The sequence below is a fragment of the Adiantum capillus-veneris genome, chromosome 27 (assembly GCF_014529385.1).
Source record: "Adiantum capillus-veneris isolate H3 chromosome 27, ASM1452938v2, whole genome shotgun sequence".
NCBI lineage: Eukaryota > Viridiplantae > Streptophyta > Polypodiopsida > Polypodiales > Pteridaceae > Adiantum > Adiantum capillus-veneris.
The window spans coordinates 108,365,267-108,377,150 of NC_140957.1; the positions used below are offsets into that span (position 1 = coordinate 108,365,267).

General features: G+C 45.8%; 2 protein-coding genes across 2 annotated transcripts; one reads left to right on the top strand and one right to left on the bottom strand.

The window, feature by feature from the left end:
- Positions 1-2,343: 2,343 nt before the first annotated feature.
- Positions 2,344-5,727, top strand: LOC147422537 (uncharacterized). The gene is made up of 3 exons (XM_086503069.1): positions 2,344-2,997; positions 3,095-3,196; positions 5,701-5,727. Exons 1-3 carry the CDS (start codon positions 2,578-2,580, stop codon positions 5,725-5,727), a joined length of 549 nt encoding a protein of 182 aa, XP_086359195.1. The 5' UTR covers positions 2,344-2,577.
- Positions 5,728-8,607: 2,880 nt separating this feature from the next.
- Positions 8,608-10,080, bottom strand: LOC147422538 (protein ASPARTIC PROTEASE IN GUARD CELL 2-like). The gene has a single exon (XM_086503070.1). The coding sequence runs from the start codon at positions 10,078-10,080 to the stop codon at positions 8,608-8,610; it is 1,473 nt and encodes a 490-aa protein (XP_086359196.1).
- Between the last annotated feature and the right edge of the window lie 1,804 nt (positions 10,081-11,884).

The following is an 11,884-nucleotide window of genomic DNA, read 5'->3' on the forward strand; positions in this document are numbered from 1 at the left end:
GTAATGCACTCGCTCCGAACGTGTTTTACTAAAGAAGGAAAGCTTACCGGTTTGAAGTCACACGATTGGCATAAAATGTGTCAGGTACGTTCATAGTGGACTTTAATATCATTGCATAAAATGTGGACTTTAATATCATTGCTGCACATACTTTACAGTTTATTTTACCGGTTGCCATTGAGGGATGTTTGTCTCTCGACATCCGTAACACAATCTACAAACTTGCAAAGCTGGTGCAATGGATCTCACAAAAGGAGATCGACGTAGACTCCATACTATTCGCCAAACTAAATGCTGCGGAGCTTGTGTGCATGTTTGAGAAACATTTTCCTACTACAATGCTAACCATTCAGGTGCATCTTCTTGTTCACATAGTTGATGAGGTGGAAATAGCTGGCACAGTTCATTCCAGATGGATGTTCTTCTTAGAGCGTTTCATGAAAACGCTTAAGGGATATGTGCGTCAAAAGGCACGTCCGGAGGGTAGCATGGCAGAAGGTTGGTTGGTATCAGAGTCCCTAGTGTACATTGGAGAGTGGCTAGACGGATTTGATAAATCCCGCGACACGCTATGGCGAACCATAGATGATGAGCGCATATCTGGGATTGTCATGTGCAATCTCGGTGTTGAGAAGAAGATGACGGAAGATCTAGAGGCTAAAATCAACCGATTTTGCATGCTTCACAATCCAGTGATGCAAAAGTGGATTTCACAATATGAGGATGCAAAGCAAGAGCGACAAAGGGCACGAATCGAGTGGAGACGGGGAAGACGACCACCGATGCACTATCCAGCGGTTCTGGAGAGCCTACCAACCTTCATGAGCTTAAGATGGTTGCACAACCAATTGAAAAGCGCACAACAATGCGGTGACGAAGTGACTGAAGAAGAGTGGGAGTACTCTCGGGGTTGCGCGACCAAGGTAAGTTTGCAATGTACGACTAGCAAGTGACTTTATTTATAAACGTTTGAACGGCCACTCATAATCTTTGTTCATTGTAGTATAAGTCATACACAGTAGCATGGTGTAAAGGTCGACATTTTAGGGTGGAACGAATCGACAAAAAGCGTTTTACTCAAGATTGTGGAATCATGGCAAAATTTGAACAGTCTAGTCGACGACGTTCCTCTGATGCAGATCCTGTGGTGGCGGAACTCACTTACTTCGGCACGCTGCAAGAGATTTTGAGGATCGATTACAGAGGATTTTTTGTCGACTTGTTCGACGTGCAATGGTTCAAGATAATCATGGAGGGTCGCAACGCTACTGTGCGTAGAGGAGAGTCTGGTTTTCTTGAGGTGGATTCTACTAAGAAATGGACTGACCTAAGAGACACTTTCGTACTACCCGAGCATTGTGAACAAGTAAGTATGTAAATAGTTAACATCCCCCTTTTACAAGTTATGTGCTTGAAAGCTCTCATGTAAGTTATGTGGCTCTGGCAGGTAGTATTTCATCCTACAAAGTCTACATCAAACTGGTGGTACGTCATAGAGGTAGCCCCTTGTAGTGCAAGGACGTATGAAGGCTACCATGTGCCAATCACAACGACATCAATGGAGGAGATCAGAGAAGATGCTCAATCAGAAGCCGCTACGGTGGTGCCAGACGAGCATCAAGATGCTACTACTCTATATGGGGTGCATGCAGAGGAGCTACAAAATGAAACAAAGGATATGTGTTTAAACGGAGAGCTCTATATAGATATAGGAAGTTATGCTGAGTTATGCGAGGATGAGAGAGAGATCTCTTAAAGCCACAAATATTGTATTTGAACAATTTTGCTCCGTGTTGTAAAAGCTCTGGCTCTCTAAGTACCTTCCATGGTGTATAACGCTCTTTTCTACTCGCGCTCACATCTTTTGATTGAAAATTCTGAGTTTTCGACTTCCCTCTTCTATCACTCGATTCATTGCATCATTGTATTCATGTGCGTCATTACGCCATTGTATTTAATGGTCTTTGCGTCATTGTCTACTCTATTCATTCAATATTAAGTTTAAATATTCGTGTGTTTAATGCAGGTATGGATGATGAGGAGTTTCTTTCTTCTTTGTCACCGCAGCAGAGACAGTGGTACGTGGAGCGTCATCGCTCTGGTGCATCATCGCGCGTTCCTACACCATCCGCATCTCCCTCTCTTTCGGAGCATTCGGCGCGCTCCGAAGCTTCGGCGTCGACGAGACGAGCTTCACACTCGTCTAGACACCGGCGCTCTAGTGGTGGCGGTGGCGGTTGTTGTGGGGATTCCGCCACCGATGCCTCCACACCGCCTCGTGTTCGACGAGGCTCTTTACCCTCCCCTTCTTTGCCCGCCCCTACACCAGCCACAGCATCGCCGTCTACGCCAGGTTTTGCACGGCTGACTGTTCCTAGAAGCTACACACCTCTACCTACTCCGCTAGGAGCCACCCCACTCGACACTCCTCGCTTCGGGGCCCAGACGCCGGTGGAGACACCTGACGTCCGTACCCCCATCGACACGCCGCTAGAGACCCCTGCCGGGACACCCAGGTTCACGCGTCACCGGCCAGAGGGCTTGCCTTACTCCGTCGACATCAGCGGCGGCATCATCATGGATGATGACGGCAAGAAGGTGATCTCGCGCATGCGTGGTCTTTGCTCTCAGCTGTTTAGACACTATATACTAAACAAATGGAGTGAAGTACCAAGTGATTTAAAAAACAGAGTCATCAGCATACTTCATGATGAGTTTCCCGTTCCAACACGGGATCAGCGCTTCAATGAAGACCTGATGAAGATTCGAATGCGCGAATACTGCAAACACAAGCGTTCCGAAGTGCAAAAAGCAATCAAGAATGGGTGGAATAGGCCAGATTGGCTGGCCAAAGAAGATTGGAAGAATGCGAAGAAAGCAGCGCGCGAGAATCCCGACAAGTGGAAGCAACAAAAGGATGCAGTCAGAGCGCGAGTAGAGGCAGGGAGCTCGCACCACTTGGGGAGCGGTGGATGGGCATCATTTGAGGCCGATTTTGTAAGTCTTTTCACATTGCTCTTTATGCATGTTCGATAGTTTAGGGTTTATGAGTTTTTTAGTTCTAACATAATGAAATCTTTGTATGTTTTGACAGTGGTCGATGACAGGACGTGATCCCACACCGTACGAGCGCGAGTATGCAGGCAGGAAGGGCTTAAACGCCCTGATGGACATTCTCAGTTCTCGCGGCGGCATGGTTAGTATTAGGGTTTACTCTTTTTTATTTTTTGTATTGTTTTATAAATGTCGTTATATGTTTATATTTACTGAAAACTGTCTTATTGTCTTTTTTTGCAGAATCCGACAGATACGCCGCTTGGATGCGATGAGACGTCTGACTAGACGACGTCAGTTTAGCTGTAGCTAGATAGCATTAGTTTAGGGTTTCTCATAGCTTATGTATCATGAGAGGGATTTTATACGTCTTTTTGAACCATGTATATTATTACATTTGTCACCGCAGTTCCTTTTGCCAATCAATTCTTTATGCCTATGATGTTGTACAATTGTCATTATTACATTTGCCAATCAATTCATTTTGCCTATGATGTGTACAATTGTCAATTTTGCAAACAATGCGTCTTGTGGGTGACTATTTTGTGTCTATTATCTACCTTTGCACTTTTTTTAAAAAGTGAATCAAGTACAATATGGTTGATGGGTGGCAGGGCATTCAATGCCCTGCCACCAAAAAAATATTCTCTCGGGCGTCGCTATAAGCGTCGCTATTTATGGCTCTGTAGCGTCGCTATGAGCGTCGCTATAGTCTTCTGTGAGAGCGTCGCTATATAGCGACGCTGATAGCGACGTATATAGCGACGCCTATAGCGACGCTCTCGTAGCGACGCTCGTAGCGACGGTTTTAGCGACGCCGGGGGTTATAAAAACCCAATGTATTTCCGTCGCTAACATCGTCACAAGAGCACACAACCTCTTGTAGTGTAACCCTTGCATTAGTGTGTGCTTGGGCATGCATTAGTATACCAAAACATACCTCCATTAGCATTAACATACCAAAACATACCTCCATGTGGGTGTGCGATGAAGTTGATTGAGACCCCAATGGTCACCGAGAAGCCCAACGGTAGATTAAGGTCAACACACATACACAAGATTAATTTTTTTGCCACACACTAACGCACACACACAATAGATTAATTAGAAGCACACACACACACACACACTCTAAATGGATGCAAAAAAAAAAGCACATAAACCATTTCTTAAATAGGAGATAAAAGGAATCCTATGCAAGGAGGAATCCTATGCAATAAAGAATCTAACTTTGACTAGAATCCAATGTTAATTAGGGTCCCTTTTTTTGTGAAATAGTAGGATATGGCATCCTCTTCCACGCCCGGCTATCGATCCATAGAGGACTTTCTTGTCGAGGGCCTCTCTTACGAGGACGCTTGTGATGCTTACTACTCACAGTCTTCCTCCCAACAGTCACAATCCACCTTCGGCTTTCGATGGTTCTAAGATGCAGTATAGGACCCCGACCTCGAGAGGGCATACCGCGCCCAGGCAGAGTGGCTATCCTCGCAGCAGTGGCTTCAAGGGCGGTACACACCAGCACAATTGGCTGCCTATGGGCTCTCACCGCTTGCGACACCGGGCGTCGGCACTCCGATCGTGCAAAGTGTGCCTCACAGTGGGCCTCCCTCCACCTTACCCTCGACTTTCCCGTCACCTGCAGCTCCCTCCACCTTGCATTCGCAGCGATCCACGCCCGCACCGTCGAGTTATCCGTCTCCTACACCACCCAGCGGTTCGGGCTCGGGCCAGCGCTCTTCCCGTAGTGGTGGCTCACGCTCTCGTCGAGGTAGTGGCTCGTGCTACTTTGGTGGTGGAGGGGGCAGTGCTACATATTCACCTCCTCTTACACCCCGACCTCCTCGCTCACCCCTTGGAGCTCCACATGAGGATGAGGACCGCGATGCGCCCGCCCCAGATGCTCGTGGCTACTACTATTATATACATCGAGGGGGGGAGGTGGATCTAGGTTCCTCTTTGGGGAGGACATTTCGAGGGCACCTTAACCAGCTGATCCACTCGACATACCAAGATTGCTTTAAATCTTTCAAAGATCAGGACCCAGCCGACTTAACGTACATTCACACGACATTGCTCATGCGGTTCCCTAATCCGCAAGTGGAAGAGTTCTCCAGGCAGTGGCTCGAGGAATACATCAAGAATTTCTTGAAAAATAAGAAGTCCAGTGTGCGGAGGGCGGCAAAGCGAACATTTGAATCTGAGGGTCACAACTATCGCCCTGGAAATGTTCACGACGAGGAGTGGGAGAAAGCCCAGGGTGAGCTGGAGGACGAGAGAGCGGCAAGTGCTAGGGCGCACACTCGGCAGGTGGAGGCGAGGGCACAGCAAACGCCCATGCATTACGGCTCGGGCGGAAAAGCAGCATGGAAAGATAAATTTGTGAGTGTGCGTATTTTCATTTGAATTGATTTAATTTGTGGTAATAAGGTTAGGTTTGTGATATTTTTTAATTGATATACAGCAAAATATTACTATGACCCGTCCAAGCCGAGAGATCGAGAGATACAGAGAGAGCCACTCCGAATATCAGACAAGGTGCTGGCTGTATGAAAACAACAAAATCAATCGCGAAGAATTTGAAAATGCATGTCGTACACTACAGCCTGTAAGTGTGAACTTTTTTTTTTAAATCTTTGCATGCAGCTTTATGTATCCATTTGTATTTATTAAAGGTTTTGTTGTTTTTTTCTTTTCCAGAGTCAAGGAGTCCCTCGAGAGGTCCCAGGATCCGAGCAGCTCAATCCTCCAAGTGTTTTTGGGCCCGTGCGTCCTCTTTTCGCCACAGTTGTATAGCCCCCATGTATCGCCTATTTGGACAATTTTGTAATATCCAATATAATTAAACACTTGATTTTGGCCCAAAGTCTTCTTTTGGCCACAGTTGTATAGCCGCCATGCATCGCCTATTTGGGCAATTTTGTAATGAACAGTTTCTCCAATATAATTAAACATTTGATTTTGGTCCAAAGTTTTGGTGCAATGAAATTGTTGTTTTTGAACAGTTTCTCCAATAATTAAACATTTGATTTTGGTCCAAAGTTTTGGTGTAATGAAATTGTTGTTTTTTTATTTATTAAATGTATAGGAAAAAAAAGGCAAATGACCATTTGGATGGGTCCTACCAAGGACCATCTAAATGGTCATCTGCTTTTTTTTTTATAAATACTCGCGTGTGCGGTAATGGTCGCGGTAATACTGGTGGTAAATACAGCGGAAATAAACGCGGAAATGTAGCCGGGCCGATCACCGCGTGCATTGCTGAAGGACCATTACCGCGAGCATTGCCTCCAGCATTACCGCTCCTGAGATTTTTTTACTTGAACTTTTCCTTTGTTTTTGTGCGTCTATCTGAGTGGTAATGTGCTCCAAATGTCATAGTGATTTTTTTAAAGATTGTCCAAGAAATCTAGGCAACAAGGACACATCAACAACCAAACGAGGTACAGAGCAAATTGGAAATGTGAATCTCGATGTAAGTGCATTTAACTCATCTCTTTTAGAAGCTCCACTAAAAGCACTGCAAATTCAAAATTAGCATAAAGATGCACAGGCACTTTAAAAGCTTAAAATTGATTCTTTGAACAATAAATTCTTACATGAATTTAGTCAAGATGTCTAGATATCACCGAATGTTGAAAAGACTGTTAGGTTTGCAGATAATTCTGCATTCACTACCACAACTAGTGTGCAATCATTCACGAGTCTAAGGGACACATCAAACAAAATGATGTTAAGTTTTTCTGGTACACATAATTCATATGCACACTATATATGTAAACCAAAAAGGGAAACTGTACAAAAAGGATCAACCAGTGTTTGAACGGCCCACATACCAGTTCATAGAAGTGCGTCCAGTGATAGATAAAAAAGGACGGTTCATTTCAGAGGAAAGAATCTATTATAGCCCATTCTCTCTAGACCTGAAGGATATTACCCGAGTGAACTCAAAAGTCTGTTCAGAGCCAAACTCTCCTCCATCAAAAATCAAACTTCGATGTTGTAACCCAACGAGCATATACTTTGACCAAAACAGTCGTAGATATAGACGAGATTCTAGCATCTATGATGCCTTGGGTCTTGAAACCACAGAAGCTCATATCATAGGAGACCCATGGGATAAACAATATCAGGGCAAAGATAATGCTATCTACAACTTGACTTGGGGAATAATTTGTCATGTTTCACGGAGATACATAGAAAACTTATATGCAGAAGGTTTATAGATGCCAGACATCAACAATACTATCCAAAGTGTACTTTCACACTCCCAAAAGGTGAGAGTAGACCAGAGCCAAACAATTTTGAACTCTTACAATGAAGCAGGCTATAGTATTTTCGTGCCCTGGGATAGAAGTCCTATTGTGGTAGGACACGACCCTGATAATGGCACTGAGGTACACCATTCGATGGGATGAGACCCCCCTATTGACTTGATCTCGCTATGGTTCATGGTCCTGATGTTGAATTTGATGCTTAGTGGTTCGATGTGTCTTGGATCAGTGGCGGCACGGCCTTTCTTAGTGGCAGTTGGTGGGTTGTGGTGGCACCTCACCCTCCTCCGTGATCTTTTCGTTGGTGATGGAGGCTCAGACTCCGCCCTTATGCGGCTCTATTCAGTTTGATGATGTCTGGTGTTTGTTGTATTGGGTATTGGGCCCCTACAAACCCTGGGTTTTGTATTATGCATTGATATGGTCTGTTATGTTCTGGTTGTCACTTGAACGGTCTAGTAGCTATGGTTGGATGCGCTCATGGCATGGTCTATGCATGAGTCTGTCGTAATTTTTTTGATTTAATATATATTTTCTACCCACCTGTGGTGGGTTTTGCAAAAAAAGAGGTTAATATAATTTCTCTTCACTCACAATTGTGAGTATGGCCGAAAAAAGAAAAAGGAAAACGTGAGACTGCTAAAAATGAGTGTCCTACAATAAAGAGGTTTAAACCACCAAAAAACAAGGTGAAATAGACTTCATGATGGCCTCAAGAAGACAACATTTTTTGTTGTAATAAATAGAGTGATTGTTAAAACACATTTGACATGTTAATGGTCTGTGTTCGAAAAAAATGTGTCTCAGCTAAATATCGTGCCTTTCAATTTCAAAAATGTTGATTAAGAGCAAGGTCAAAAGGAGAGATTTTGTTCCAAAATACGGAAAATACTGTAAAAACTTGAAAAATAAATCTAATTTTTTAAAATTTCTTCTTGGCAAATTCAAGAAGAGAGATTTGTATGTCTAGAAAAATGATTTTTCTCGAACACTTTGATGAGAGAGAGAGAGAGAGAGAGAGAGAGAGAGAGAGAGAGAGAGAGAGAAGCACCTACACACATACACACACTCATTTTCATCATGAAAATGTTCAAATGAGTATAGTAATGCTTGAAATGACTTGAAATGTCACCAATCAAAGTTGATGTGATTGTGCAAAGAGGAATTGCACGTTTTCTCTATCGCTCCCCTATGGCCTTAGTGGCCAAAAATAGCGCTAGACTTTAAAAAGGTAAGCACACTCTAGTATCCACTACTAGTAGATCACATGATGAAATAATCAAGACGTACATACGCCGGGGGAAAAGTGCACTTTGTTCTTGATGGGATCAATAGCAACAAGGTATCCAACAAGTTGTTGCGCGCCAAGGATGTTGACGTCCTTGAAGAGCGGGCCTAGTGTTGCAGAAGAGACAAAGGCAAAGCATGTTAGGCCGGGCTTGATTTCAAGGAGGACATTTTCGGAACGGAGCGTGAGCACTTGATCGTTATTAAAGAAATGGAGTTGGATCCAGGGTGGCGGTGGGAGAGCCTTCCGCGATTCCGTATAGCACGTGTCAAAACGATGCCAAAAGGCCGAATCGGGCGATGGGTCGGGAAAGCCCCTCCCTTTGGCAGACTCTAGGAACGCCTCGCGCACTTTGTCATATATAGCTTGCTCTAGGACTGAACCCTGCATCCCCGGGTCAATCAGAAAATTGCCATCCGTTCCCTCAACCCATCCCGGCCGCTCCACCGGAATCCGTTGCGCCTCCACGCTTATCTCTGTCACTAGCACGTAATGTCCGCTGGGATGTTGCTCCCCCCTCATCCGTGCCGTGTGTACAGTGTGTAGCGTCATGGGCACTCGCCCTAACCCTACGAACCCGTTGCCGCTGCCGGGAGGCAAGCAGAAGAAGAGCGATTCCTCGAGCTGTGCCGGAAATGCGAAGTCGCCGGCGCCGAGCGCGAGCATGCCGCTGCCGAAGGTACTGACCGGCTCCTCTGCTATGTGCGAGCAGCCGAACATGAGGTTGTGAAGGGTATGTCCGTTGATGGAGAAGGTCTCGTAGGAAAGCCAACCGGCGGAGAGGCCGTCGTCCGGGTAAATGGAGCTGTACTCGCAGCCGCCGTCGTCGGCTTCGGTACAGCCGATGCCGAGGTTGGGGAGAGAAGCGGCGTGGGTGCAGACGTTGGAGGGGCACGGCGCCCGCCTGAAGGTGGAGGTGGAGGCGGGGTCGAAGAAGGGGACGGGGTTGGCGGCGTCGGGGCCCTGCTTGTAGCAGCGGGGGCAAGGCAGGCACTGCAGCCAGGTGAGGTCGCCGATGGCGTCGAGGATTAGGAGGTTTTTGACGTGCGGAGTACCAACGCCCACCTCCACGTAGTAGAGGGCGTCGTCTAGAGGGCCGGCGCGGAAGGCGACGTCCTGAGCGTTTTCAGGGGACCCGTAGAGGAGCTCGACGTCCTCATCGGCGAGGCCGAGGCCGCTGCTGCGGCGTCGTCGTTCGGCCACCATCTGCCGTCTCAAGCGCCGGACGTGCGCCATAGTTGCGTTCGCTACGGCCTGTGCCTGCTCGTGGGCTGTTACAACGCCCTTCGCTTTGAAAGGGGACTCTGGGTGATGCACATGCCTCAGATCCATCATCACTATCTGCTTCTCAGAAGCAAGCTTCTGCTTGGCCATCATCATCTTCGTTTCTGCGCCACTCCACAAAGCCGAAAATGATAGTAGCGTTAATAACACTGCCTGGAAGAGTAATTTTTTTCCTCCCATTTTGTCAAGCGTTTCAAAATGCCTTACCCTCCCATTTGGCTTTAGCATAACTTGACCTCAATCTCATCCCCGATCCTTGTGTACCAAATCAGAAAACTCTTCAAAATAAAAGGTTGTTTTTGCAAAAACATTAATTACAACATTTTTCTAAACCGACCAGGAAATGGCTATCGAACCCCACGATTGCACAAAGCATAGTAATGTCTAATTAGGGATAACAAAGCTCCGCATGCCCACATTCTAGCTTGCCTTTGGTGGACACAACCTCTCTCTCTCTCTCTCTCTCTCTCTCTCTCTCTCTTCGCTTATGGACTCGATTTTGTGCTACGAGACTCGTCAGGTATGTAGATTTGTTCGTTTATGGCTTGCTCGATGCTATTTTAAGTATTTTGCAGGGAACTCCGCGCTCCCGTTTGTAACAGTGGTATCAGAGCATTGGATACGCTCCTGGTGTGGTATGTAGGCATAGATACTGAGAACCTGACAACAAATCTACGAAAGCTAAGTGTGTTTTATCACTATACTTGCAATTTTTGCTTCCTTTATGTTGATTTTTCTTCTTCACTCGAAGGCAAGGTGTTTATGCTTGAGGAAATCATAGCTAGGAATAGCTAAGTGAATTATATAGCAAAGAGGTGTTTATGCTTGAGAAATTCATAGCTAGGAATAGCTAAGTGAATTATATAGCAAAGAAAATTAATCGCTTATGATGGGTGAAAACTAGTTATATTTGAGTTGGCACATCAACGAACATTTGATCGCATCTGTGATTATATAAAATCAATACATGCGTAATAGAGAACAAGGGATAGTATTCAGAGTCCATGCAGTATAACTATTAGTATATGCAACCATTAATTGAGGGAAAAAAAAAGTCTGGAACACGATGGTTCAAGATCGTTCCCGTTTTGCAGTATTGAAGAGAGCATCAGGGATTGGCCAAGGCTAAGCATGAAAATAATCCCCAAATTGTTGTGGGAACTATCCCCCAATAACCTTTTTATTATTATTATTACTTCATCTACATTTCAACAGCGATTCCCTAAGTAATGGCAGTGGAAACTCAGTATGGCTGACCCCTACCGCTTGCGGGTCCTCAACGTTGATAGCCCCCTACTCTGCACTTCACCAACACTCCACCCATAGTTGAGGCTCTCACCAGTTGTCGGGCCTGCCAACCAAACACCCGCCATGCAGGTTTACAGCCACCTACTGACTCAGCCGTGTACTTTCTCCACCACAAAATACACACACCCGCACTGTCAACCACCGACTCTCTCGACTCTCATGTGCTATTAGCCGCCCACAAACTCTCTCTCTTGGAGCAGTCGCCATGCACGTCTGGAGCCGTTACGCCACCAGTTGCACCAACCTCTTCAGGCTCTCACTGCATGCCTTGATCGTGGTTCTACAAAAACGACCCCACACAACAGTGGCGCGTGCCATATTCCATTTTGAGAGCCGCAAACCATCACCAACTTATTTCTCTCTTCTATTGCTCTCTCAGCAACATGCAGACTCTCACCAACTACAGTCTTCCAATCATTGTCGATACCCCCCCTTCTCCAGTTGCGTATGCGGCACAGTACATTGACCGTCCAGGCATGGCGGGATACTGTAGTTCCACGGGCAGTTTGTAGTAAACCCCGCCAACCATTTCAGATCGTAAAGGGTAGTAGTCCTCATGACCTATAATTTTTCTGCCAACCATTATCATGTAGATGATCAACATGCTGCAAAGGAGTGTGCTCCCACCATCTCTGGCCGCCTCTGTCTCTCTCTCTGGATTTTTTAAGTCGCCACC